Below are 24557 nucleotides of genomic sequence, written 5' to 3' on the forward strand. Positions count from 1 at the left end.
GGACGGAGCTGAACGCTCAGCTGCGGCCGCGTCTCGCTGGGCAGGGGCCGGCCGTTCCCCAAAAGGATTATTCCGCCTTGGCTGTCAAATGGGACGGAAGAATTGCCTGGTGCTAGGGAGGCGGAACGGGACACCGCAGGGCCTTTGTAGCCTCGGAAAGTGCGCGGAGTCGGGGGCGGGGTTCTGGGAGGAGTAGCTCTTCGATGTGGGGATACAGGGGGGCTTCAATGCACTACCAAGTGAGACTCGCAAGCGCTGGCGGCCGCACTAGTGTCCCCTTCCCACTCACATACCCTAGGAGGGAAGGGAGAAAGGCAGTTCCTACCCAACACACACACACACGACACGCACACGCACACGCACTTACACACAGTTCGCCTCTCGCCCCGCCCCGTCCAAAGTCGATCTGATGCTTCCTAATCCGGCCCAGCCTGGACAAAGCCAGCGCCTAGGCCGGCTCATCCATCACCGCGCAGGGTGCCGCATCCTGCCGACCCTGGGAGTCCCGGAATGCTGTGTTATGGGTCCCACGGCCCCCATAACTCATGGCGGAGTCAGTGGGGCCACCAGCCCTGCAGAGATCAAAGAGCTGTAGGGTGAGGCGAGGCGAGCTGAAAGCGGCAGTCTTGCCTGGTGCCCAGACCTGGCCCAGTGGCTTCCATTTCAGCTGCTTTCTATTCTCCAGAGTGTGGCAAATTATGGCTCAGAGGTTTAAGAGCTCCTCTCTGCAGTCAGGCTAGATGCCTGGGCTCCTCTTCTGATGTCAAGTGGCTTAACCTCTCTGAGCTCACCATTATCCCTAACTCCTCAGAATTCAAGGATTAAGTGCAATGGCCTGTGTAAGGAGATAATGTTCCTAAGGTCCTGGCCCCTCTGGATATGCTCTAGAAAAATTAGCTGCTTTGTTATTGTAATATTATCAGTCTGATGGGCACCAGGATGGATCCCATCATGAGCAGAGCAGAGACATGAACTGACTTAGGTTTTAACAAATTCGGTCTGATTCCCAAAATTGAGAATAGATTGCATTTGGGGGCAATGACAAAAGCAGGGAGACCAGTTAGGAACTGTGGCAGAGAAGAGGCGATGATAGCTTGGGTCTGGGAGGGGGACAGTAGGCTTTATTCTCCTTGTCAAGGATGAAGCTGTGGCTTGGCATTCACTGAACCAGAAGCGAATTTATTGGATCCTTTGGTTCAAACACTGTTGCCATGGCTGTTCACCAGTGGGGCGATCTTTTGCCATGCTTGGATTCTCTGTTCTCTGGCTCCTCCCAGAGAGATGCTGTGGGAACAGATGGATGTTAGGTGAGGCCTGGGCTCCTGTCCTATCCAGGTTGTGGTGACTTTGGGCTTCAGTTTCCCCATGTTGAATGGTCAAAATGGAAACAACTCAAATATCCATCATCTGATGAATGGATGAACAAAATGTGGTATAGTCATACAATGGAGTATTATTTGGCCATTGAAGTACCAATACTTGCCACAATCTGGACGAATCTTGAAAGCAGTATGTTTAGTGAAAAAAACCAGACATAAAAGGCCACATATTGTATGATTTATATGAAATGTTCGACATAGGCAAGGCCTTAGAGACAGAAGGTAAACTAGTGGTTGTGGGGGGTGGGGTAGGGAGATTGGGGAGTGGCTGCTAATGTGTGTGGGTGGAGTGATGAAAATATTCTGAAATTAGATAGTGGTGATTATGCACAACTTTGTGACTATACTGAAAACCACTGAATTGCAGGCATTAAAAGGATGAACTTTATGGTTTGTGAGTTATATCTCAATAAAGCAGTTATTTAAAAAACAGTAGTGGTTGAACTGGAATCAAGGTTCTCACCCTCTGGTCCAGGGTGACTTCAGAGGATCTGGCAACCCCTCTAAATGTTTGTCAAAACATTTAGTGTTTCTGTACATTTCTCTGGGTAAAGGTTCAAAGTTTAAGAGGTGATCTGCAGGGCCCCCTGACTAACAAAGGGTCAGTGACACTGGGGAATCAGCAGAACCTCCGGGAGGGAGTGGTGTGAGGGCTCTGCCCTGGTTGAAGTACTTGAAGTACTAGAAGCTGTGCAGTGTTACTGGCCTAAGGTCAGGGCTCTGATGTGGGTCCAAGATCAGCAGTGGATGCCAGAGTCTGGGCGGCTGTGCAGGTCAGACCTCACACCAGAAGACCAGAGGAGTGGGGAGAAGAGCTGTCTTCGGCTGCAGCTTCTGTCTTTAGGCATCTTGGGCCATGAGGATGTGTGTCCTCCATAGGCATATTGGGGGCTGCCTGCTGCTTTCAGAAATGGAAATGGTGAGAGGGGTACAGCTATGGATGCTTTAGATGGGGTTTTGAAAGGCATGATGGCTGGTCCGGAGTGTCTGCTCTAGGAGCTTAGCTAGAGTGTGTGTCGATCTTCATATCATTATCATAACAGCCATTAATTGGGCATTTATGTGTCGAGCATTGTGCACTTGATATTTTCACAAACATTATCTCCTTTACTCCTCGCTCAACTCTACAGAATTGGTGCTAACTTGATCCCATTTTACAGATGTGGAAACTGAGATTTAGAGAGGGAGGGGCTTCATGGCTAGATAAGGGGCAGTGGTGGGGAGAGAAGCAGCAGGCTGTGCATGTGAGTAGCCCAGTGTGTGTGAGGACACCATCGTGAGCATTCTGCAGCTCTTGCTCCATTTTTTAAAATTTAATTTAATTTTTTATTTTTTTATTGAGTTATAGTCAGTTTACAGTGTTGTGTCAATTTCTTGTGTATAGCACAATTTTTCAGTCATACATGAATATACATATATTCATTTTCATATTCTTTTTCACCGTGAGCTACTACAAGATTTTGAATATATCTCCCTGTGCTATACAGTATCTATTCTATATATACCTGTCAGTATCTACAAATCTCCAACTCCCAGTCTATCCCTTCCCACCCCCCTCCCCTCTGGTAACCGCAAGTTTGTATTCTATGTCTGTGAGTCTGTTTCTGTTTTATATTTAATTCATTTGTCTTCTTTTTTTTTTAATTCCACATATGAGTGATATCATATGGTATTTTTCTTTCTCTTTCTGGCTTACTTCACTTAGAATGACATTCTCCCTGTTGCTGCAAATGGCATTATGTTGTCATTTTTATGGCTGAATAGTATTCCATTGTATAAATATACCACAACTTCTTTATCCAGTCATCTGTCAATGGACATTTAGGTTGCTTCCATGTCTTGGCTATTGTAAATAGTGCTGCTATGAACATTGGCTCCGTTTTTGAAAGCAGCTCTTCTCTGCACACCACTGCCTACAGCCTGAGCATGGAAATCAGAGATCTTTGTTCCTCATCCAGACTAAATTAAGATACATGTCAGGCAAGTGGCAATAAACCATTGTCCATCATCCTTTCATTTACTCATTTAACACACACTCATTCAGAATCCGGATTTGGCCAAGTGCTGTTGAGGTGCTGGACTAACAGAATGAACGAGGCTAGGTCTCTGCTCAGAGGAGCATCCCAATAGGCTGGGTCCCTGAGCATCGGGGAATCAGTAGAATTGTCACCAGGCTATATGTGGCTGAGTCTCTGTGGCTCCTCAGACCTCCGTGTGTTTTGTGTTCTGGGAACCTTAGGCAGGGATGAGATGGATGATATATCCTGTGATCAGCCTGGTGGGGATGGGAGGGACTTTGGAAGCATCTTCAGGGTCTGGACACTTCACTGCCTCCTGTTATACCTCGTTCGCTCATTGTGTGTTGTTCAGTGAACCCCAGGAATTCTCCTCTCCCCACGCAGGCCTTAATCTTTGCAAGACTTTCTTGCATCTTGCCTTCCCTTAGTTTCAATTTAAATGTCTCTAGGGAGTGATTTTCTTTCCATCCCCATTGCTCAGGAACCTACTTCAGTTGGCAAATAAGCTTTCTGTCCTCCTAACCATCCATCCTTCCCTCCCAGATGCCCTCCTATATATTGTCATTATGGTGAAAAATATGCAAATAACTTTGAAAAACAGCCTCCCAGCAAATGGGTATTCAAGAATGTAATAAATTAACCCCATAATGTAATCTGGGTCCCATGACCATCCATCACACTGATGTGATTAAGATATGAAAAACCAGATGCCGCAGAGCCCTATGGATGGAAATGACAGATGACTTTTCATAAAGCTCCCCCATGGCCCCAGCTGATTCGTCCCCCTGCCCCTGCCCTATCCCCACTTTGTTGGCCCCCATGGAACCCAAGGCCATCAGAGGTATAGAGAACATCTGTCCAGCTTGTTCGTTTTATAAATGAGACAGAAGCCTTTTGGGGCTTGAGGTCAGGTCAGTTTGATCTCTCCGTTATCTCCTAGCCACCCGTCTTCCTGTTTATGGCTGGCTCTGAATCCAAAACCCCAAACTCAGGCATTTTTATCCAGTTTCTAGTTGACAAGGTGGGTACCCCAGTGTCAAACAAGGCTTCTGGGACCTCAGTTTCCCCATTGGAAAAATGTGAGTGTTGAGTTGTATGTCCAACAAGGCTTCTCTGAAATTCTTTAGCTCTGTGGCAGAAGACCTGTGTCTTCTCAGGGCAGGGGGCTGGGGCTGAGGGCCCATGGAAGGAAGGCCTCCCATGAGCCCCCATGTCACTCACACTGTGCCCTGGAAGCCACCACACAAGAGTAGCTAGGCTCTGAGTTCCTCCACCTGTTAGGCCCTAATCCTAAGGGACCCTTTACAGGGCATTGCCCCCTTAACACTGCTACTTCCTGTTACCAACGAAAATGCTGCTTGGACAGCCTTCAGGAAGGGGCAAAGAGGGACCTTTGTTTCCCCCAGTTTTCAAAGCATCCACAGTGATTACGTCTCAAGGAGCCAGGGGATACCTGTCTACAAGGCAGGGGCTGCTCAGCTGGCTCCATGTGGAAATAGTCCTTTCCCATATGATGTGGGCAGGCTCCCCAGATCTTAAGAAGGATTATTGTACCCAAAATAGGCTGCCAGGTGCCTCCATGTCTGAATTAAATAATCCATTCCTTTGGGTTAAGCATTGCAATTTTATGAAATGCAGACTTCCTGTGGAAAAGCCCAAACCACTGTGGTTGCGATTCCCACACTTTCTTGGGTATCAAGGCCCCTCGGAGCTTGCTAAAGGGCCATTGCCCTGCTTTGCACCCCAAGTGATCTGGTAGGTCAGGGAAGTCCAGGTTCCAGGTGTTTAATGGGCTCCTTGGGGAGTCTGATGCAGATTTCCAAGGACTGCTTTTGAAAAATGCTCTACTGGCATTCTTGGCTTAATGGGCCAGGTTACTTATTCTCTTCTCTGTCCCCAGCCATCAGAAGTGTGTTAATGCAGGTTTGAAAGCATCTGGGGTGAAGGGGGTGCAAATCTCCAATACTGAGAACTAAGCAGTAAACATTCCTGGCTAGATCTGGGTACCAACAGATGCGCATGACTCCTAACAAGCCTTTATGTCCCTGGAGGTCAGAGACAAGATCCCTGGACTTCTGGCCCAACTTGTTGTCCATAACGACGCAGTCACTTCTCTGACCTTCCTGTAAAACAAGGGGGCTGAGAATAAGCTGAAGCCCTGGGGTCACAATAGAAGTGGGCTTGTATTTCAACTGTGTGATTTTGGCAATTTAGGGACCATCTCTGAGCCTGTTTTACCATCTATTAAATTGCAACTGTAAAATGGGGGCTTAGCTCCTAGGCTTAATGACAGAATGAAAGAAATCAGTGCTTGAAACATAGTAAGTGCTCAACCCATGTTAGTAATTATTTTAATATTAATATTGTTATTTCCCAGGGTCCTCCCAGACCTTCCAGAGTCCATGCTTCTAGGGGACTTCCGAGCTATAAAGAGTAGTGGCAGTGGCTGAAAAATTGTGCTGTACACCAGAAATTGACACATTGCAAACTGACTATAACTCAATCAAATCAAAACAAAACAAAAACCAAACCAAACCAAACCAAACAAAACAAGAGTAGTGGCAGAAGACAATTCCGCCCGCCCCTCCCCCACTTAGCTGGGTAACTCCCGCGCCTCGTTTGGCTCATCTGTAAAACGAGGACAATCGTAGTAAACATCGCGTGAGATTGTTTTGAGCATTTAATGGACCAATCCACGGACACACTTAGCTCAGTACCTGGCACCAGGTTGGACCTCTATAAATGTCAGCTATTGTTACGATGCATGAGCCAGGAGGACTTATCTTCCTGGGAGGTAAAGACAGGCTGCATTTAGGATCCGGGTGGGCTGGGGGTGGGGACGTCCCCGGTGCGCGCCCGATCTCCCCTGTCCCCGCCCCGGAGCCGGCGGATTCGCTTTCGGTTGGGCAGCTGAGGTTCTGAGGATGGTGACTCCAGAGCTCTCGGCAGATGTCGCTATCCATAGCCCCCAGCTGTGAGCTTCACCTGGCTCTCACCAGCAACACCTACCCGCCCTTTTCCCGCGCCCTAAAAAGAGAGAAATGCCCTGGGGAGGAAAATACGTAGCCTTCCGGTATGGAGACCAAAGCTGTATTTTTTCGCGCCTACCCAAAATTGAAAGGAAGCGGCGTGGCGCAGCATCTGCCCACTCAGGCCCTGGGATCATACCCGCACGGAGGCAGGGCCCCGCCCCCAAGCCCCGCCCCTCCGACAGCAGCTCCCTCCCGCACCCGTGGTTGGCTGCGCGGGGAGTGGGCGTAGCTGGAGGCGGGCGCTAGGACCCACCGGAGCACAGCGGACGTCACGGAGCGGCGCCCGGGCCGCGGGTTGAGCGGGAGGCGCGAGTAATCTGGTCGGTGGTTTCCCTCGCGGGGGCCGGGCCCCGATCCGGGAATCGAGGCCGAAGCCGGTACCCTGGTTAGAGGAGAGGGGCAGGATTCCCTCAGGGGAGGAATCCAGCCAGGCAGGGGGTAAAGTCTTATTCCAGCCTAGTTTCGCTTTCCGCGTGCCCCGCTTAACGCTCCCGGCCCTGCGCATCCAGCTGCTTCCTCTGCGGCCGCGGCCGTGCCCTTTATGCGGGCATAGCTCTGTCCTTTTCTACCCCAACCAGACAGCAGGGCGAGGCGGCCAGCGCAGCTGATACCTCCGAGGGCTGACGACAGCGTGAGGGGTCCTTCTCAGCTGCCCCGGTTCGGTGTGAAGGGAGGCGCGGTCCTGCCCCGATGCCCCCCTAGGCGGAGGGGAGGGGCAATGGAGGGGGGCGGGCCCTGCGGCTGCCTGGGCCTTTGGAACTAGCTCCCGCTCCTGCCCCGCCCCCTAGGTATCCAGGAGGATGACTACGCTCACGCGACAGGACCTCAACTTTGGTCAAGGTAGGGTGGCTGGACCTGCGGACCCGGGGTGGGGGGCGAGGGACGGCCTGGGCGGGCGGGCTTCCCCGAGCGCGCGCACCGAGTTCTGCCCCCTCGCAGTGGTGGCCGACGTGCTCTGCGAGTTCCTGGAGGTGGCCGTGCACCTGATTCTCTACGTGCGTGAGGTCTACCCGGTGGGCATCTTCCAGAAGCGTAAGAAGTACAACGTGCCTGTCCAGGTGAGCCCCCACAGTCAGGTTGGGTGCACTGGGTAACCCCGTGCCCCGAATCACAGGAGTGGGTAGGGGGGTATTTTTAACTCTCTTCCACCTTCGGGCTCAGCCCCCTCATTCCCCAGTAGCCTGGCCTTGCCATCTAGTTCCTGGCAGCTGCTGATAGGCCTAAAACCTTCCACCTAATCACTGCAGTGGCATTTCCTCTCATCCCCTCTGAATTGGGAGTTCCCCTCGCCAAAAGTTAGGGACCAGACCCTCTGATTAGAGCCCCCCACAACCCTCAACCCCACCATCATTGTATTTTAAAGGTGTCCTGCAACTGGTGAATGGTTGGTTTGGGGAGGGGGTTCCTGTAAACCTCAGGCACCTTCTCTCTCCCCTCATTTACCCTAATTGTAACGGGTTGTTTACAAGTGAAAAGGAGACAAAGCAGTGAATATAAGCTACTCTATCCCCAGTCTCTAGAAGTGCCTGCCCCTTAGCACTCAGTAAATATTAGAATAAATGCCGACTACTGGAAGGTGGTGGAAGCTTAGAGGATATACAGGGAAAGGGAAAAAAGAATCAGCACTTCGAGTGCCCACTGTGTACTAGGTACTTATCGCATTTAATCCTTACTTTTTAATGAAATCTTCAGCAGGTGAAGTAAGTAAAGCTCAGAGAGGTTAAGCCTGAGGGCACACAGCTTCTTAGTTCCAGATTCTTAATGTTTGAAAATTGATTAAATTTCTGGATCCCTTCTCTGGAAAAATGCCTGTTTGCCCAAATACAATTTAGGGACTTCTAGACTCTGGAGGAGCTCAACGAACTCCTGATGCTGTATGAAGTGCTAATGTTGAGACTGAATTCTTAAGATCTCCTAACTTCTCTTCCTCTGGGGATAATCCAGTTCTTTGCCTCATGATGGGTAGTCTGTCCCGGGTGGGGAGCCTGAGGGAACTGATGGGCCTTTCTCTAAAGGCAGAAGGGGCTTTGCGCTGCTGGAGGGAGTGTGGGGTTGTTTCCCCATCCTGCCTCACCAGCCGTCATGGGGTTGTATGCAGATGTCCTGTCACCCGGAGCTGAACCAGTATATCCAGGACACGCTGCACTGCGTCAAGCCGCTCCTGGAGAAGGTGAGGGCACTGGACCCCCTGGCCCACATCACCCCCAGTGCTCCCCCATCCTCCAGGATGGGGTGATGCTGGGACCATGCAGGGTCCCTATGTCTCTAACACCCAGAAGCCTGTTGTCCCCTGCACTCTAGAGACCACTCCTGCTCAGGGCCCAGGGCATGGGGACACATTCAGGGCATCTTGGCCTGGAGCCCCGCCCCAATAGTGGAATTGGCTCCCCAGGTGGGGCCTGCCCTGGAGGATTCTGGGTTCTTCTCAGGCACTCTCTTCCTCCATCCCCAAGTTCTGTCTCAGCTTAGCCGCTCAGTGCTTCTTCCTTCTATCTTGTTCTTCTCTCTGAGATGTCCTGGTATCCCCACGGGGCCCAGGCATCCTCTCCTCTCTGCCTGTACCATTCATTTCTGGGGGTGCCTACTTCAACTTCTCAAACCTCTTTCTGGGCTGTGAGGAACTCTGGGCCTAGAGGCTGAACAGGGCTGCGACTGCCCCTATCCCATCCTTCCCTGGGTAGGGAGGGAGTGGTGGTGGTGGTAGAGGGGTGTCCTGTTCTGGAGTGGGGGGTTCCTGTCCTTGCAGAATGATGTGGAGAAGGTAGTGGTGGTAATTTTGGACAAAGAACACCGCCCAGTGGAGAAATTTGTCTTTGAAATCACACAGCCTCCGCTGCTGTCCATCAGGTGAGCTGCCTCTCTCCCCGTCCATGTGCCAGCTGGTGTGAGGTCCCTAGCTATACCCCTGACCCTCACCCCTTTCCGGTAGCCACTAACTGCCTTGCTAAAGGTCTGAGAGGAGACATGGCAAGGTGTGCTGACCTAACAAGGCTATTAGTGGCGGAGTTGCAGCCGGCCGCCCCCAAGTCTCTGTGAACATCACACAGGTTACAAAGAGACCCTCCTGTATCAAACCTTGAAAATCACAGCATTGGCAAATGGCTAGTCCCAACCTCATTTTGTAGATGGAGAAACCAAGGTCAGAGAGATGACCTTGACCTGGTCACCCAAATGGTGGCAAAGCCAGGACACAGACCCGGTTCCTGACTTCCCAGTCAAGCATCCAGTCCACAGTCAACTTGAAGTTGACTTTGGACGGGTGTGTTGGGCTGGTCAGCTACCGGCTTCCTGTGATGAGGTCAGAGCACTGGAATCTGTCCCCACTTGCTATGTGGCCTTGGGCAAGCCCTCTCCCTTCCCAGCTTGGTGTCCTAGAGTATGAAGTTTGGGCTGTGTCCTGGTTCTCAGACCCGGCTGCACGTTACAACCACCTACTGGGGTTCCCTACACCCTTTGCCCACCATTCTGACTTAATTTGTCTGTGATGGTACTTAGCATTGGTTTTAAACTCCCCAGATGCTTTAGCTGTGTAGAGATAGGTAGCCAAGCCCTCAAAAATACCAGGCGGAGGGGACTCTGCACCCGAGGGCTGCTTCCAGGGTTGACTGCCTGCTGGTGGGAGGGGGGCCACCCGTGTGCTGGGAGACCCTCTTCCTCTCTCCTTCCCAGCTCAGACTCCCTGCTGTCTCACGTGGAGCAGCTGCTCCGGGCCTTCATCCTGAAGATCAGTGTATGTGATGCTGTCCTGGACCACAACCCCCCTGGTATGCTCACACCCCACCCCCTCTTCTCTGGGTGTTTCCATGGCTACTTGTGTTGGTCTGTGTCCTCAGGTCCCTATTTGTCTGCACCAAGTCTCCTCTCTTTCTTTCTGCCTTTTGTAACTGCTCCAAAAGCCCGCCCTCTCCAGGAAGCTTCCCTGATTGACTCCACCTGGCTTCAGTCTTCCTGTTGACTGTCTTGTCTTAGTACTTGGTTAACACTGTGCTGTGGGGCTGCTGAGCCAGCTAGGGAGGTGGGAGGAAGCTGTGTCCCGAGGCAGGCATGGGGTAGCCCAGTCTTGACCAAACTCTTGCCTCTTTAGGCTGCACCTTCACAGTCTTAGTGCACACGAGAGAAGCTGCCACTCGCAACATGGAGAAGATCCAAGTCATCAAGGTGAGATGAGGCTGGTGTGGAAGGGTGGGTGGGGAGGCAAGATAGCCAGGATGCTCTGAAAACCAGAGCTCTGACCAGCAGGGGTGTTGCTGGAGGCAGCACCTGGCACACAGTAGGCTCTCATTGTGTGTCAGCCCTGTGGCCACCTGCCTGTCATCGCCCCACCTGGGCTCTCAGTGCTGAGAGGAGGGCGCAGCTCAGTGGGGTTCTCAAGAGAGGGGATCCTTGATCCAATTTCACAACTGGTGTTTGGGGCTTGTTAAATCACTTGGGTTCCCAGCCCACCTTGGGTCTCCAGTCTCAGCCTGTCTGGTGGACGAACCTGGGAATCGGCACTGCCAGCGGTTCCCTGGCGATTCGGATGCTCCCTGAAGTCTGAGGGCCCTAGTTCGGGGAAGGGAAGGGGTAGCAAAGTGAGGGTAGGCCACAGCCAGCCCCCTGCCACCCTTCCCTTGGTCGCCTCCCTAGGACTTCCCCTGGATCCTGGCAGATGAGCAGGATGTCCACATGCACGACCCCCGACTGATACCCCTAAAAACCATGACATCGGATATCTTAAAGGTGAGCTGCTTGGGGGAGGTGACCAGGGTGTGGCTGGCTTAAGACTCTCAGTCCCCTCTTTCCCTTAATGCTGGCTGTGGCTACACAAGCCCACTCTTGGCAGAGGCCCCATGGGTTCTCCAGAGTAGGGGCCCTGGCTATCCACCTGACCATGGCTGTTTGTTCCTGCCATTAGATGCAGCTCTATGTGGAAGAGCGAGCTCATAAAAGCAGCTGAGGGTGTGCCTGCCCATGGATGCCACAACCAACCATCGGACTTTGGGGGCCCTCACCTAGGGCAGTACTGCAGGGCCACCCTGATTCCAAGTGCTCTTAATGCCTCTACGTATGGACCCCTGACCCTCCAGCCTGGGGCTGCTCAGGCCTGACTGCCTTCATGGAGGAATTCTCCCCAGGCGGGCAGTGAAGGGCACTGGGACCTCGATTTCTCAGCCTCCTGGGATTCAGCCGGCCAACGCTGTCTGTCTCAAATGCTGTGCTGTGAGTTATTTCAATAAAGAGCCCCAAGGGCTGAGCTGGGTTGTCACTGCCTGGGTGGGAGCCATAGGTGCTGCCAAATTCACCTGGGGGGAGGGGCTGCTCCTCCACCAAAGGGCCAAGGACCTGGCACCCCTGCCCCTAGATCCAACCCCAGGCTGGTTTTACTGAAAACATTTATTACAACAAAATGACAGAGCTATGTAACAGTAAGTTACCACAAACTGGTGGGTTTGCCCTCAGTCGGAACTTACGCGGAGGGACTTGCTGCCCACTATAGGCTCAGCTCTTGCCTGGAGGCAACCTTTGGCACTCCACTGGCCGGGACAGAGGACGGATGAATGGCTGTCAGATGACAGGCTGTCAGAAGGGCCTGTGGAGATGGAGTGGGGAAGGCAGGTGGGTAGCCTCCTCCGGCCCCTGCAGGGTCTAGGGGTGAGCCGTGGAGGGGGCCGGGTTCCTGGTCATCTTATGGCTGATGACGATGCTGCTGTTGGTGACACGGGGCCCGTACCAGCCTGCCCAGAACTGGGTGTCCTTGCCCCCGTGCTGGAAGAGGATGTGGCGGACACCTGGAGGGTAATCCGAGAAGGTGTGGGAGACCTGGGGGGAGGAGAGAGGAAGTGACCACCAGGACTGGAGAGGGGACAAGACAGGGTAACCACTGACCCTGGGAGGGGAAGAGTGGAACCAGGTCCTGGAGGGGAGAGCTGCCTGGCCAGAGGCAGAAACTCCAGGCAGAGGACTGGGGGCACTCCGGGCCCTGGGGCTGCCCCCTTACTTCCTGCCATCCTGGATGTGGGAGAAGCGGGTGGCAAGGGGCAAGCAGGTCAGGCCTCACCTCTGTCCACCTGGCATCGTTCCACTGATGGATGGTCACAGGCGGGGGCTCAAAGGAGGCTAGGATGATGTAGTCGGCCGAGGCCAGCTGTACTCGGATGTGGTAGGTGCAGCCACAGTCTGCCCTGGCGGCGAACCTGAGGGAGGGTGGGGCTTAGGACCGTGCACTCCAAGGCAGAGGTGGCCCTGGAGGCCGGCAGGCAGCGGGCCCACAATTAGAACTCTGAGTTTCATTTCCCTGCCCTGCCCTGCTGGCTTCAGGGCTCCTCGTGTCCCACTGTGCCCCCAGGGTAAGCAGTCTATCCACGCTGGGCCTCAGTGAACCCATCTGAGAAAAGGGGCATCCATTCCGGGTGTTCCAGTGAGGATGTCACCATAAAAAGCATAACGCCTGGGCTGTCAGATCTGTGTCACCTGTACATGATAATGGACTGGGCGGTGGATCCAAAGGAGGTTCGAGAGGGGTGGCCCGTGTGATGGGGGTTGGTACAGAGCTCATCCTTTGCTCAGCCCCGCAGCTCTGCACACCTCTCAGCCCCCAACCCTGCATCCTCAGTGGTGGCCCTGGGGCCTGACTGGAACTGGGGTCCTGCTTCTGCACTGGGCCAAGCCAGAGCCTTGCAAAGCTCTGGGCACAGAGTAGGAGCTCGGGACAGAGTTGTGGGATGAACAGTGAAAGGGGCAGGAAAGGCAGATTCACAAGGAGGCAGGAAGTAGCTGCGAGGTCCAGAGAGGAGGGGTCCTGTTTTCAGTGCTGCTTCAGTGCCTGTGTGTGACAACTCATCTGTTGGCCTCGGACTCTCCACCTGTAAACTGGGGTTCACATCTCCTGCTGACTTAGGGAGGGGGAGGGCCCAGGAGGTGCTGTGTCTGTCAGTGGCGGGGGAGCCCCTGCCCCAGGACATTGCCAGCACCGTGGGCACTCTCTACAGGGGTTCTCAGGAAGAGAAGAGGGAGGGATGCAGAGTGTGGGATGGGTGTGGGCCCTACTCACCAGTCCTTAACCACGATGTCCGGCCGGAAGGTGTCCAGTAGCTCCTCCCAGTAGCCCTCGGCTTTGAGGTCTATCAGCTGGGACTTGAGACACATTCTGGGGAGCAGAAGGAAAGGTGTGCATTCCCAGGCATGGTCTGCATGGCCCGGACCCAGGGAGATGGTTCAGCGGACCCAGCAGTAGCCCTGACCACTGCAGGGCAGCCACTGGTGCTGACTCTGGCTTCTACCTCCTTGCAGGCTCATGAGAAACATTCGGGGAGCTTCACCCCCTTGTAACTGGGCAGCATCTCATCCCAGTCTCTAGGCCCAGTCTCCCAGGGCCCTGAGGAGGGCGCCTCCGTGAACTCACATCCCTAGAGGAGCAACAGCCTGTGCCACCCCTGACTTACCCTAACCACCCAGCGGGCTCCCAGCCTCCTCAAACTGCTGTCCACCCCACTGCCTGTGAACCCAGCCACGGCGGTGACGCATGCTCAAGGAAGCAGTACATGTAGACCCTGAGCTGGCTTTGGAACCACCTCCCTTGAGCTTTGCAGAGAGGCCCTCACTTAGGCCTGGGGTTTGGCAAAGGTGTCCTGACCCTCTTCCCTCCATACAGCTTCTTGGTTTAGTTTGTCTTACTCATAGGACGTGACAAAGTACTTCTTGACTTTGGAGTCAGGAAACTCTGTGCCATGAGGTCCGGGGAGGCGCTCCACCTTCCAGTGGTCCCCCCCATTGGAGTCGATTTGCCAGGACGTCATATCCTCTAGGAGAAGCAGAAGCCAAAGTGAGATCCGTGGTGTGAGTGTTCAGTCTGGCCCTCCCCACCTGGTCCTGGGATGGAGAGGGTAATGCTCAGATCTCAAGGTGTGCACCACAACCGTGCCTTGGAGCCACCCTACAAGGCTCCCCTCCACCCACCATTCCCCCCTGTGCCCACCACATCAGCTCTGATCTGGGTCCCTCTCCCTCCTGCTCTGTCCCTGACTGGCTCAACTCCTAACCTGAAATTGGAGAAAGAGTATTACCAGAAATTCCGAACTGACATTTCCTTGCTTCCGTGTTGCCGAGGGGCTCTGGGAAGTACCCAAGTTTCAGCTCTCAAATCATATTATGAAGGGCCCGTGATGGTACTTATGTTCTTAAGGGCCAATGTGAGATTGTCCCAACTCCGACTGCTTACTTGACGATTGACATTCTCCAGATGTCAGGGTCCAGGAGGTTAACTACGTGACTGAGATCTGAGGTCCTGCGAACCTACTGTGCCGACTTGGTCCCCCTCTGCCCAGGGCAGGAGGGATGACTGGGAGGCTGAGCGTCCTCTGTGTTGGTGGTGTGTAGTGACCCCGCATTGGTGGAAGGATCCCCAGTGGGTTGGCTCGGCGGGTATGGAGGCATAAAGCTGTCCTTCCTGTCTCCCCCTTCAGACTGAGCTGAGAGGACCTCGGGAAACAACACTGCTTCCCCACCTAGGCTTTCCAGAACAAACTTCCCAAATTCCTCCCTTGCTCCCTCTACTAGGAGCTGACATCTGTTCCCTCAGGTGCCTTGGGGAACTCCCAGTAGAGCATCAGAGGAGTAATTCAGAAACCCGGGAGCCGGGCTGGTACCCAGGGCAAGCCCAAGGGGAGAGCTGAGCAAGGCTGGGCGGCCACTGCTGGGCCCTGTGCCCTGTGCCAGGCAAGGCTGCAGGCTGGCTCTGCAGGCCTGTGTGAGCTGAGCTGGCGGCCGAGTCCAGTCCCATCAGACGAGGAGACTGAGTGTCTGGGATGCTGTCTGTGAGGCCTCTGAGAGGGGCCTGAGGGCCTTCAGCAGTGGGGACCAGACCCCAGAAACTGGGCAAGTTCTGTTTCTTTGGGCAGGACACTCATCGCGGGGGCCTAAGGCTCCCCATCTATAAAATTGAGCCAACCTTTCTTATGTGGCTCTCAGGATCCTCATGAGGATAAAGAGAAAACAGACACTAAAGGGATTCTAAGTGTGTAAAGTCTGCCTCTAAACCAATTGCTGCTGTAGCCCCAACAAGAAGCATGATGCCTGGTACCTCGTAGGTACTAAAAGAAGGGGAAAAACCCTCGGCAAATTTATAAGAGAACATGAGCTAAACGGGTTTCAACCGTGTGATCGTAGTTACCTCTCAAGTTCCTCATTTTCTTCCTCTGCACGATCAGGTAACAGGAGGGTAAGCACGCTTGTAAAGACCTCAGACTAGTGCCTGACACAGACAAAGCCCTCCCTCAACGTCAGGCAGCACAGACTGAACTGAAGGGGAGGGGGTCTGCAGTGTGTTCACTCACTCAACAAACATTTCCTGAACACCTGCTGTGTGGACATGGGCTGCAGGGTGGCAAGAGCCGTCATGCCCCAGGAACTTGAAGTTTGTGGCAGAGAGAAAAAAAAAAAAAAAGAGAGACAAAGTAATGACAGGCTATGACAAGTGCTATGAAGGAAGGACACGGGGTGACAGAGCACAGAGGGGGAGCACTACTTTCATCAGATGAAGGATCAGGGCAGATCTCTGAACTGAGATCCGAAGAATGAGGAGAGGGCCCAAGGGGGCATGACAAGTGTTCAGGAGGTGACAGAACATTCCAGATAGTGTAGGAACAGCAAGTGCAAAGGTCCTGAGGTTCAGGAAAGAGAGGGAATCGGCCCAGCAGCAGCTGCAGCCCACCTTCAGCACATGGGTTGCGCAGGAGGTTCCTGCGAAGGCTGCACAGAAAGAAAAAGACCTTCCAGTCGGCCACGGGCTGGTCCCAGTCCTCGGTGACGAAGCCCTCACGCAGGCATTTTCGCTTCCAGAGGGTCACGAGGTCAATGATGTCGCGCCAGAGACTGCAGACAGGGCGGCAGTTCAGCAGCAGCTGGCGGGCGGGCAGGTGCATGAACACCTCCAGCAGGATGCTCTCGGGCAGCTCGTTGATGCTGACCCCGGCCATGGCTGTGCCGAGGTGGGGTGCACGCACAGGCCTGTGGGGAGCAACAGTGCTCAGGAGCCCTGATCAAGGAGGTGGACCCCTCAGATCCCTGGGGACCTGGACCAGGGACTCCTAATTCTGTTTCCTCTTTGGGGAGAGGTTAGGGAGCACCTGAGCACCCTTCTAGTACACAGCAGAGCCTCAAAATATGGAGAGGTCACATGTTATGCACATTTGGAAGAATGCAATGAAAATATTAATAAAATCTTTAGGGACCAATTTTTTTAAGAGGCCCCATCCCCCCAGTAAAAAATTAATTGCTTAATTTTAAGTTGGTGGGCCTGGTGAACTGTGAGATAGTGCCAAGGCCATGCTGTTGTCTGGAAGCTCTGCAGAGACCTTTGTTGATGTTACTTTAATGCTGTGAATTCACCATTGGAACATAAAACCTTTATTCATGTCATCCACAGACTAGCTCACAACGTAAGTGATGGGCTTGGTGGGCTAGTGCTGAGACTCAAACTTCCTCTCCCCAAGCTGCTCACTTTGGCCTGGAATCCGGATGTGATAAAGCATCCGAATGAGGAGGCTCCCCACCACAGTTCTGGGGTGGGCGTCAGGCCACTCTGCAATGCCCAGGAACCTAAAAGCAGATCGAGGCGAAAGAAGCAAGACTGCTTGGGTTTGAATCCTGGCCTGCAGTGACTAGCCAGGAAGGTGTAAAAAGGAGATGGTAACTGTCCTGACTTCAAAAGGGCTGGGAGGACAGAGTTAGTACCAGTACAGCATTTAGCATGAGGATAGTTGAGCAGTGCTCCAAAGCATCGTTACCCACACCCCTAGCATTGAAGCAAAACCACTCTCCAGTAGCTGTGGAGTTAGCTGCCCCCAAGAACACCTTCCTCCCTTGACATCTGAATTGCATGGGGGTTTGGGAAAATTACAGAGCCACTACCTCAGCCTGAATTCTGCCTGGCGGGGAGGTCCTGGTTATCCAGCTCTCTAAGGGGACTCCCCCAGGTGGTTGGGGTTGGGCCTGTGGCCATTGTCACTCAAGATGGCTTGAGCAGATGGCCCTTATCTGCCTATGGGTGGGTGGGTGGGGATATTCTCCCACATGTAAGGACACTGGGGAAACTTCTCATTTTCGACTGAGATGTGGCCAAAGAAGCAGTTGTTAACCTAAAACAGTAACACAGTCAGGTATTTTACCAGCAAAGCAGATCATGTGGGAGCAACTGCAATTTGGGTCATGCAACTGGTGAACCACTTGTAAATCCCATTAAGCAAAGGAGAGGGAGCTCTTTTACAGAAGAGAAGGGGAAGTAGGGAGGGGCTGTTAGAAACTTAAAGTCCACTGGAGGAAGCTGGGAGTTCCAGATATAGTGGCTTTTCATCGGCTAGTCAGATGCTTCAACAAATTTGTGTTCTTTCACTAGTTTTACAACACTTCCACTGTGCTAAACATCTTCAGACCTCAGAGTTAGTCAAACGTACTATTAGAACCCAATGGGCAAAATTCACAGGGACTCTCCAAAAAAAAAAAAATTGCCATTGGTCCTTCTAAATCTCAGAATCAACCCTTTTGGAATTCAGACTCTCACTCTTTGAGATAGCCACAGGGTACCCAATGCACCTGGCTCCTCCCACTTTTGATCGGCAGCTGATAAAAGGAGATAAATTTCAATATCGTAAAGGCCTAATTGCTTCTATTAAAAATAATGATGTTCTGGTAGAGCAGGCTTTTTCATAGTGCAGTCTTAGGAGACAAAGACCATAAGCATCACATCTTTCAACCTGGAGATTTCATCCACTGGAAAAGACACCTCCAGAAGGACTCTCTTCAATTTCACTGGAAAGGACCCATCAGGTAGTGCTAACCTACCCTTGTGCCACTGAACTCCAGAGAACAGACTCCTGGATTCACGTGACACATCTAAAGAAAGCGCCAGATTCAGACTAGACCTGCACACCATCTGGTGCCCTGAAGATAAAGATTTCCCGGAATTGAAGCAGATGACACTGATGAGACAGCTTTTCCTAAGATGTCTAGACACGTCTAGACATTTTCCTAAGGCCTGTTACAAGGTTTAGAATTCACAGAAGTCTCTCTCTTTCATCTAAACTAGAAAACTGACTCTGGATTCTTATCCAAATTCAGTCCCTGAATTTGCAACCTACAGTCTGTTGTTGAAGCACTGATCAGTAAAATGACCCTTGATCACTTTGAACTTCAAGAGGGTTCCCCAGGCAGGGATAATCTTTTCTCACAAAATTGTAGCCACAGAAGAAGCAGTGACCTGTCTGCAAGGGAAGGCTTCAGTCCAGTAAGAAAACATACAGATCATGTGTAAAAGACATTTATATCCAGGAGATGGAGGCAGCTGTATGAAATCCATCTACTAATCTCTGCATGGCCCCTGAGGCTATTCAGAGTGTCTGGGAGCAGTGCAAACAGGTTTTCTGTTTTGTACTTTGGACAGGTGGGACAAGAGGGCAGGCACTCTTTGTGACCTTATTAATATTCCCCAACACTGATTCACGAGTGCTATCATTTTGTCAGTGGGGCGATAGTTTTAATGCACGCACAGTGATAAGGATTGGGAATCAGACTTTCTGGGAGGACCAGTTTGTTATTTGGTCCAAACCAGAATTCTCTCTTTCTGTTGAACCAACTAGATCTCCAATATTGTTTTTCCTTTTCTGGGGTGTTGGGCATTTCTAGTCAATTTTTCTAGATTGTTATCTTAGGGAGCATCCCTTTGGATCACGACAGAGGTTTGGCCATTGGTTCCTTTGAGGGCAGCGTCTTGGGCAGAAACATGCTTGATTTCCTTTAGCCTATAGAGGCTCGAGCCTGGAATGCCCAGGGATATTAATCATAGTCAAGGCAGCTGGCAAGAGTACAGCATCTAATCAATTTTGGATGTAAGAATCATTTTATTTATTTATTTTTATTTTTAGGTGGGGAGGTACTTAGGTTTACTTGGTTGTTTTGTTTTGTTTTGGGTTTTTTTTGTGGAGGTACTGGGGACTGAACCCAGGACCTGTATGTGCTAAGCACGCACTCTACCACTGAGCTATATCCTCCTCCCCTATAAGAACCATTTTAAATCTTTTTCCCATTAAAGGTAAGGAAACCTTGTTGTTTCCAAGTCACCCCAGAGTCATGGGTTGCTCTAAAGGCATACTGATTGCAGGTATAAATGTCTGCGGTTTTGCCCTTGGCTAAAGGACAGGCCCCAGTGAGAGCATTTCATTCAGCCTATTGGGTAATTCAGCCATAGGTAAAGGTGTTGCTTCAATGACATCAAAAGGAGTTGCCAATAGCATACCCAGCACAATATTTACTACTTTCTCCCTTTAAATGAGAACCATCAGTAAACCATGAAAAACTGGCATTGGTTAGAGGAGTCTCCTGTGAATTATTACACGGAGTCAGAGGTGATTGGTCAGGGTCAGGCAGCCGTGAGGGGTTTCATGAGTGAAGGAGGGGAGAAGAGCAGCAGGGTGGAGGTTAGTAACTGTGAGAGTTACAGGAGGAGCAGGTAGCAAAAGGATTTCATAAGAGGCGAGGTGACTGAAAGTACTGCGTGGATGAGAACCTAGGAGGGCTTCCACTGCATGGGGGATAGACATGGTTAAAAGGGATCCTATGATTATCTCTTTTGTGGCCTTAACCAGAAGGGCAGGCAGGAATGGCTCTGAGGCAAAGGGAATATCCCTTGCACCACAGGGCCCAGCTGTTGGCTACAATACCTACAGGTCCATGATGGTCCCCAGGTTTTGGGGTGACTATGCCAAGGGCATTCCCTTCCTTCTCATATACAAAGAGGGAAAAGGGAAGCTGATAATTAGGCTGTCCAAGGGCAGGTGGTCTCGTTAAGCTCTTCTTTAAGTCTTCAAAGGCTGTGTCATCTTGATCTCCCCAATTAATGGGGTCAGCTTTGCTGGTTTTAATAAAGCAGGTAGGGGCTGAGCCATAGACAGAAATTTGGAATCTGATTTTGACAGCAGCCCGAGAAAACCTCATAATTGGCACTTAGTTTTAGGTTTGGGGACGTTCAGGATGCCATGAAGCCTATTTGGATTCAAATGTCATCCCTGTTGTGAGATGAAGTGCTCTAAATATTGAACCTGAATTTGAGCAAACTGCAGTTTTTCTTTGGAGACTTTATGTCCCTTTAAAGCCAAAACTTTTAGCAGATGGATGCTGTCTTCTCATGAGGTTTGAGAAGGAGAGCGTGAGGGCAAATCATCTAAATATTTTTTCCAGCACCCTGGCTCTTTGCAGTAGCAGAAACCAGGTTTTTGGTTTTGTTTAGGGACCTTCATTTGCTGGAGTTGAAGATTAAGAATTTTAGTGGTCTTTCTTTTTGGTGACTCATCTAGGGTGCAAGTGAGCTGATTTGCCACATAAATCTAGAGTGGGCGTAGTTTCCCATTCCATCCTGGTTCTGTTAACTAAAAGATTCCGGTTCAGCCCATTCATAAACATGGAGGCAACAGCTACCCTAGTGGACTCAGCATCTGAAGGGAGACCAGAGTTTTCTTTAAAAGTAACCTGAAGTTGATTGGAAGAGTCACGAACAGGTTCATTAGATTTTTGTGTGCAAGGCTGAATTTTGTTCCGATCGACAGGTTTAGGAAAGGCTACTGCAATTGCTCAGTGGAGGCTTTCAGGCAGCGTTCTAGCCTCTTGCCAAAATTAGGGGCTGGCTCTTCTAAATCTCCTCCAGAATGTTCCCACCGGGCTAGTCTCACCCACAGTTTGCTTGACCCTCACCAACGAATACGTGGACTAACTGATATAAATCTGAGAAGCCAGAATGGTGGGTTTGAACAAACTAGGTTAAAATCTTTGACGAACCTACGGGGGTCCTCAGTTACTTTAGGAAACTCTTTACAGCTCACAGTTCGACATTTGTCCAGGGACTGTAAGTAATTCTGAGGTTTATTTCAATCCTCAAAAGATTTAACTGTGAAGGAGCAGGTTCTGATAGGTTCAAAGGAAGGATCAGGAAGAATCAGCAGAGCTTTTGGGAATAAGGGAAGCTCAGGAAGAATCAGAAGAGGGCAGAAGGAAAGGAAGATGGCGCCTGGGATGGGCTCGCGCACAAGATGACCGCCAGCGTCCGGCGACGAAGACGACCGGGGCAAAAGAGACCTCAGAAGTCCATTTTGTCTTGCTTTAAAATTTTGTTTGCCTCGGTTAATTTAAAAATTGTGTTTGGCAAAGAGGTAATTTGAAACTCCTGATAAGTTTTGGAAGTCTTAAAATATCAAACAGAAAAGGTGTCCAGTTCAGTTTTGACCATTTCATATCCATGGCTGTCTAACAGAAGTTTAAGAAAGGTAAGTTTGGGGAGTTCAAAAGTTCCCCATATTGGCCCTTGATGTTTTAAATTACTTTTGTTTCGGGTGGCCCCTTTAGTTAGCAATGCATATGAGGAAATACTGCAGTTTTTAAACAGAAAATGGCTCAGGGTCCCTGAAAAGGGGGAGGCACCCTCAAAACATTTAGATAACTGGGATCCCATTTTTCAGGGGTTTTTCTCTAGAACAAAAGAATAATTCTTAAACAGCCTGTGGACCAAATACCAGCATAGTTCCAGTAGGAACAGCCTGATTTCAAAAGAGTGAGGCTGAAGTGCCAATAGAGTACTCACAGGTAAGACAAGGCCTTAACTAAAAAACACAAAGCCTTTAAACAGATTCCAAATAAAGCCTGGAGAGAGTCAAAACGCAAAAAGGGCAGAGCTCGGATCCAGGAGAAAAACTCACCCTCAAACTCCAGGGTCGTTGAGAAAGCAGTGAGCTCACTGGGCTCTGTGGGTACCAGCACCTGTTCGCTCCCCAGCCTCAGAGTTGTCAAGGGTCTTCTCTGGCTCTTGGTGGAACCTCCATGTAATGTTAACCTAAAACAATAAAATAGCCAGTTATTCCACTAGCAAAACAGGTTTATTTGGGAGTGGCAAAGAACTGCAATGCAAACTATGCAACTATGGTGAACCATTTGCAAGCCTCGTTAAGCAAAGGAGAGGGAACTCTTTTTATAGAGAAGTGGAAGTTTGGGGTGGTCATTATAAACAAAAAGTCAATTGGAAGACACTGGAACTTGGAAGTATAATGGTTTTTCATTGGCTGAGTTATGACAGTCTCTCATTGGCTGAGCTGTTGTCAGACAGGGAGAAAATCTTCACTGCTGCTGGGAGTAGTAAAGCAGCCGTCACTTCCCACCGGAGACAAAGTATGCCTCTAGCTGCTGGGGTTGTATTGACTGTCAAGTGTTCCTCCTCCTTGCTTCCTGACTTCATTTTTCAGGTTTCCCTTGATTAATTTTCATACGTTTCACAGGCTTCTCAAAGCTCTCATCCCCACCAAAAAATGAGGATTGGCACACGGTCTGGCGCCTGCCCTGGAAGGGGCATTTTACTAGAGAAAAAAATAAACAGATAAATAAGGTACTTGTATCTTGTGCAAAACTCCACGACGGAAAAATACTCCTTGTGGCCAGGTCTTCTGACTTTTCAGGAGAAATTGTAAACATGTTTTAAATACACGAACCGTCAGTTTTTAAATGTTGACAACTTCTAAAAGCATTGTCTAGGCCAAATAAAAGTCGCTGGGCTCCAAGACAGAGGCGTCTTAGGTATGAAGTTTCTCCCCGTTATCCAAAGTCTGGTCTTCGGCTCTGGTCGCATGATACCACCAGACTCCACCCCTAAAGCCTGACTGCAGAGCGGTGTGGCAGGGTGAAGGCCATCCTGCGGCACTCTGGGATGGAGACGTCCACGCCGGCCCTAAGCAGCTACCTCGCACCGACTGGGCTTCCCATGAGCCAATCCCGGAGCCAAGCGCTGGCCTTTCCTCCACAGACCCTCTCAACAACCCCTTAAGGCACTGTTACCAAGCCCATTTCTGAAAGCAGAAGCTGAGGCTTGAGAAAGTTAGGCCCTCGTCCCAGGCCCCACGGGCGTGACGGTGCCCAGAGGCCCTAGACTGTCCCCGGCTGGGGCGCTGCACGCGAGTTGAGGCCGGAGTGGCCGCGGATGTCCAGGCTGCTCCGGGACGCACCCGCCGGCGGAGCGGCATTCCGCGCAGCAGCGACCAGACCCTGGCGACTGGCCCCGCCCGCGCCCCGCCCCATGACCCGCCCGGAAAAGCATCCCCCCCGCCCCCGCCGCGGATGCCGGCGTCCCAGCCCTCCCGAGACAGCGTCCGCGGGCTCGCTTAACGCCCTGGCGACCCCCGGCGCCGGACACTCAAGCCCCCTCCCGCGCCTGTCGCCCCTTCTACCCATCCCCCGGCTGGGCCGAGACCTGGGCGCGGGGCGGGGCGCTCAGCGGAACCAGAACTTCGGCCCGGCCTGGAGCCTGTCGCCTCCGCGGCGCCGTCCCCTATGGCCCGCCCCGCGCCTGCGTCACGCGCTGCGCTCGGGTGGCCTCCCTCCTGCCCCAGGCGGCCGCTCCCACCGCCTCGCCCCGCCCCACGCCAGGACCCGTTCCCCAGGCGCGAGAAAAGGAGTCTGGGGTCCTCAGGGCGGGGGCCGCGCTATGGGAGCTCCAGACCTCGTCTCCCGAACCTCAGTCTTACCCTCCAGGCGGTGGGCGGCTCATCAGCGGGGACCCATCTTCTCTGTGCTTCCTCCTCCCGGAACCTCCTCCTGGCCACTAAGAAGTGGCCTAAGGTCTTTGACCTCATAGCGGTTCTCTGGACGCTACGGTAGGGAGGTGTGGCCAGCTTCCTGCCCTGAAGCGGTGGGCCCCCTCTTGGAGGGTGACTGATAACACTCCAGCCTTGAGCCTGGCTCCTGCCTTCCCTTGGGCAGGCCTCAGTTTACTCAAAGGTAAATGTCTCCCTGCGGTTTTGTTAGGACTAAGTTCATTAATTCCTTTCTTCGTTCAACAAATCTCAAGCACCTACTTCAGGCAGCCACAGTGGGTCGTGCAGGCTGTGCACTGCACAAGGGTGCCTCACCCAGGCCAGTCTGTTAACTCATCAAGGCTGCACCTTCTCTAAGGAAGGGTGTTTTGGTTTTTCTGTTTGTTTTGTTTTTTGTTTTTGTTTTTGTTTTTTTTTTTTTTTTTGCTGTGTGGTGGTAGCTACTCTGACTGGGGACCTAAAATAGCTCACTGATGAGTGAACTAATGCAATAACAGTACTCACTGAACACCTACTATGTGCCAGGCACCA

General features: G+C 51.7%; 2 protein-coding genes and 1 long non-coding RNA gene across 14 annotated transcripts; 1 reads left to right on the top strand and 2 right to left on the bottom strand.

Annotated features, from left to right (window-relative positions):
- Window positions 1-5726: 5726 nt before the first annotated feature.
- On the bottom strand, window positions 5727-6815 carry LOC141579644 (uncharacterized). The gene is made up of 2 exons (XR_012511455.1): window positions 6683-6815; window positions 5727-6443 (listed from the first exon to the last, which is right to left on the bottom strand). It is a non-coding gene; the product is annotated as an uncharacterized LOC141579644 (long non-coding RNA).
- On the top strand, window positions 6649-11662 carry MAD2L2 (mitotic arrest deficient 2 like 2). Of its 7 annotated transcripts, none has more exons than XM_010957536.3 (10): window positions 6728-6867; window positions 7008-7091; window positions 7218-7269; window positions 7369-7487; window positions 8528-8599; window positions 9176-9276; window positions 10099-10193; window positions 10514-10587; window positions 11056-11148; window positions 11324-11662. In XM_010957536.3, the coding sequence occupies exons 3-10, from the start codon at window positions 7230-7232 to the stop codon at window positions 11363-11365; spliced, it is 636 nt and encodes a 211-aa protein (XP_010955838.1). In that variant the 5' UTR covers window positions 6728-6867; window positions 7008-7091; window positions 7218-7229; the 3' UTR covers window positions 11366-11662. The 7 variants fall into 7 exon arrangements, with proteins under 7 accessions (XP_010955842.1, XP_010955841.1, XP_045374498.1 ...); XM_010957537.3 differs by having other exon boundaries at window positions 7008-7086; XM_010957540.3 differs by lacking the exon at window positions 7008-7091 and having other exon boundaries at window positions 6649-6749.
- LOC105070968 (F-box only protein 6) lies at window positions 8073-24083 on the bottom strand. Of its 6 annotated transcripts, none has more exons than XR_012511454.1 (8): window positions 23684-23806; window positions 22146-22279; window positions 16118-16413; window positions 14083-14209; window positions 13460-13555; window positions 12467-12602; window positions 11880-12228; window positions 8073-10971 (listed from the first exon to the last, which is right to left on the bottom strand). XR_012511454.1 is itself a non-coding variant. In XM_074377431.1 (8 exons), the coding sequence occupies exons 3-7, from the start codon at window positions 16380-16382 to the stop codon at window positions 11900-11902; spliced, it is 723 nt and encodes a 240-aa protein (XP_074233532.1). In that variant the 5' UTR covers window positions 16383-16413; window positions 22146-22279; window positions 23684-23806; the 3' UTR covers window positions 8073-10971; window positions 11880-11899. The 6 variants fall into 6 exon arrangements, 5 of the variants coding, with proteins under 5 accessions (XP_074233532.1, XP_010955835.1, XP_074233531.1 ...); XM_074377431.1 differs by having other exon boundaries at window positions 11880-11998; XM_010957533.3 differs by lacking the exons at window positions 8073-10971; window positions 23684-23806 and adding an exon at window positions 23958-24083 and having other exon boundaries at window positions 11785-12228.
- Between the last annotated feature and the right edge of the window lie 474 nt (window positions 24084-24557).

This window comes from Camelus bactrianus, chromosome 13, assembly GCF_048773025.1.
Source record: "Camelus bactrianus isolate YW-2024 breed Bactrian camel chromosome 13, ASM4877302v1, whole genome shotgun sequence".
Taxonomy (NCBI): Eukaryota; Metazoa; Chordata; class Mammalia; order Artiodactyla; family Camelidae; genus Camelus; species Camelus bactrianus.